At 48.5% G+C, this 2609-nt stretch overlaps 1 protein-coding gene across 1 annotated transcript; it reads left to right on the top strand.

Annotated features, from left to right (window-relative positions):
* The first annotated feature begins 228 nt into the window (after positions 1-228).
* On the top strand, positions 229-2203 carry LOC144733107 (aerolysin-like protein). Its single transcript, XM_078614868.1, has 3 exons — positions 229-277; positions 539-602; positions 1165-2203. The coding sequence occupies exon 3, from the start codon at positions 1174-1176 to the stop codon at positions 2113-2115; it is 942 nt and encodes a 313-aa protein (XP_078470994.1). The 5' UTR covers positions 229-277; positions 539-602; positions 1165-1173; the 3' UTR covers positions 2116-2203.
* Positions 2204-2609: the final 406 nt, after the last annotated feature.

The raw sequence follows: 2609 nt of genomic DNA, 5'->3' as shown, positions 1-2609 counted from the left end.
GGCCGTGATTGCGTCTATGAGGCCCTAGCGCGCGTGGCTGTGCTCGTTAACGGAGTCTCACGCAGAATAGGAACGAGTGCAGGAAGCGCCACCCATCCAATTAGTGAATCATCATGCTGATTGACTCGCGATGATTGCCTTCTCCCTCCGACCCCCATGATTGGCCAGGAATGGGAAGGCAAACACGCGTGATTGTACCACGTGACGTGCGCTCCCTCATATAAAGGAGGGAACAGACGGCACACCGCATCTGCTCTTCACGGAGGGGACTGCTTTTGTAATCGGTGAGAAGGGTCTAACTTAACCCATTTTCAAACAGTGCTGTCATAAATTTCTCCGCACTGATATGATGCAACACCTAATGACCACTGCATTATGCCTGTGCTCTAAAAAACCTCCGATGTTCATTTTTTTCGGCCAGGATGGTTCTTGCCTGGGCGATCTGCACATGCAAACCTGGTTGCCTTGGATTATAGGGTTAAGCTGGTTTCCCCACACTACCTTAATCCAACTGCTTCTGTTCATATGACCCGTCTAGGTCGCCTTCAGCCAAGTCCCTGGATCGTCTATCCGAGCTTTTCATTGTTCGTGGAAAGAAAAAGGTATTTGTGCTACTGCAACGTGACACGTGCATCCCTCTTGCATTGCCCCACTGCATGATGGTCTACTGTGGCCGAGTGGATCGAGGGTTGTGGAATGGACCATACTCTGTCCTGCTGTTTGATGGGAGAAAAATGTATGGGAATTTAGTTTTGATACTCTGCCACCAACAATGCCCGCAGTTCCATGAGCGAGCACGCTTGTGCTTGAAGGACTAATTGAATAGATCAGCGGAGAGTTCATCGTGTTGTGAACTTTCCTTTACTATTGATTCCACAAATTTAAATCTTAAAACGGTAATAATTTTGACAAGGATTAGGTTTGCTTATGTTGCATACGTGCTAAAGATTTAAAACATGATTTAACAACATGTAAAATGGCTATTGCGCACTTTTGGTGCCCACTATTTTTCAGCCCTTCCGAAATATTTTAAGACACGAATGGTACACTGAACTACAGTTGCTAGTGAACTGTAGTCCTGATTCTGTTTTGTAAATGATAAGGCAAGAATACTTGGCTTGAAACATGCTTGCCATGCTTTCCCTTCCTCCTGTCTCCATCCAGGTTGACATAATGTCGTACCCATTTACGCTGCACATCATTGGAGGCCAAGGTGGAAATGCGTTCTCGTTTGATGGGAGGAACAATGCGGCCACGCTGCAGAAAATCTCCGTGAGCGTTGGAGGCTGGCAAGTGAGGGGCGTGGAGGTGTGGCTGACTGACGGGCGAAGGCAGAAATTCGGCACTGTGGACTTCTCTGCTCAGCAGTTTGAATTCCAGTCGGGCGAGTTCATGTCGCAGCTCTCCCTGTGGGGCAATGGGGCCGGCACGCGTCTGGGTGCCATCAAGTTCAGAACGAGCCGCAACCGCGAGTTCTTTGCCAAGATGACGGACTGGGGGCTCAAGACCGAGTACAAGATCGACGTGGGCTCCGGCATCTGCCTGGGCGTTCAGGGCCGAGCGGGGGCCGACATTGACTCCATGGGCTTCCTTTTCATCAATGCTGTCAAGTCGTCTGTTATCCAGAACATGAAGTACCCAACTATGCACCAGGTTCTGCCTAACGTGCAGATGGAGGAGATTAAAGAAATGGAGTACACGAACAACACCAGCGTCATGCAGTCTTACACGTTCGAGAGTTCCAAGAAGATAACCAAAACGTCATCGTGGTCTACGACCAACAAGATCGAGTTCACCTTCAGCCTGACCGTCTCGGCAGGCATCCCTGAGGTCGTGGAGGTGGAGACCGGGTTCAGCTTCACCTTGAGCTCGGAGACCACGCACGCATTGGAGGAATCTGAGGAGCGGATGGAAACTCTCACGTTCCCCGTCTCGGTTCCTCCGCACAAGACCGTCACCGTTGTCGCCAAAATCGGGCGTGCAAACATCGACCTCCCGTACACGGCCCTGCTGCGCATCACCTGCATGAACGGCGCTCTCTTTGACGTTCCCCTGAGTGGCGTCTACAAGGGGCTCACCTACACCAAAATGACCGCCCGTGCTACTGAGAAATAGAGCTGCGTTTTGTTCCGTTTTTGATCAAATGTTCTGAAAGAATAATTGTGGCTGACTACAAATAAACGCCTTCTGCATTGCACTGCAATTTTCTCTTTGCATGTAAGGAATTTACATTTTTACGAGGTTCTAATGTTTATGGACATGGATATTTCACCATTTGCTGTTGGCAGGCATTTTTGTAGTTACATTGACCTTCATATCATTCAAGATTTGACAGTTTTGTGACTGCAAGGATCCACACTCTTTGGTTATTTTTTTATTTCACCGTGACTTTGCCGAAAGAAGCCGAGAGCTTCATATCCTCCATTCTGCATTGCATGGCCATTTATTGAAACGGTGGGTTCGTTGCATGGTATGTTTTACAGGTAGAAACAACAGGTTCCACACTTCCCGAAAAGGTGTTATTTGTCTGTCGTGCACGAATGTGCTATCCAACTAAGTTCCTACCTGTCCACTCCAAAGACACATGTTTGAATTGATTGGTCAAAACC

This window comes from Lampetra planeri, chromosome 45 (genome assembly GCF_965212315.1).
Source record: "Lampetra planeri chromosome 45, kcLamPlan1.2.h2, whole genome shotgun sequence".
Classification (NCBI taxonomy): Eukaryota; Metazoa; Chordata; class Hyperoartia; order Petromyzontiformes; family Petromyzontidae; genus Lampetra; species Lampetra planeri.
The sequence above is the reverse complement of the archived record's forward strand: the minus strand, read 5'-3'. Positions and strand labels throughout refer to the sequence as shown.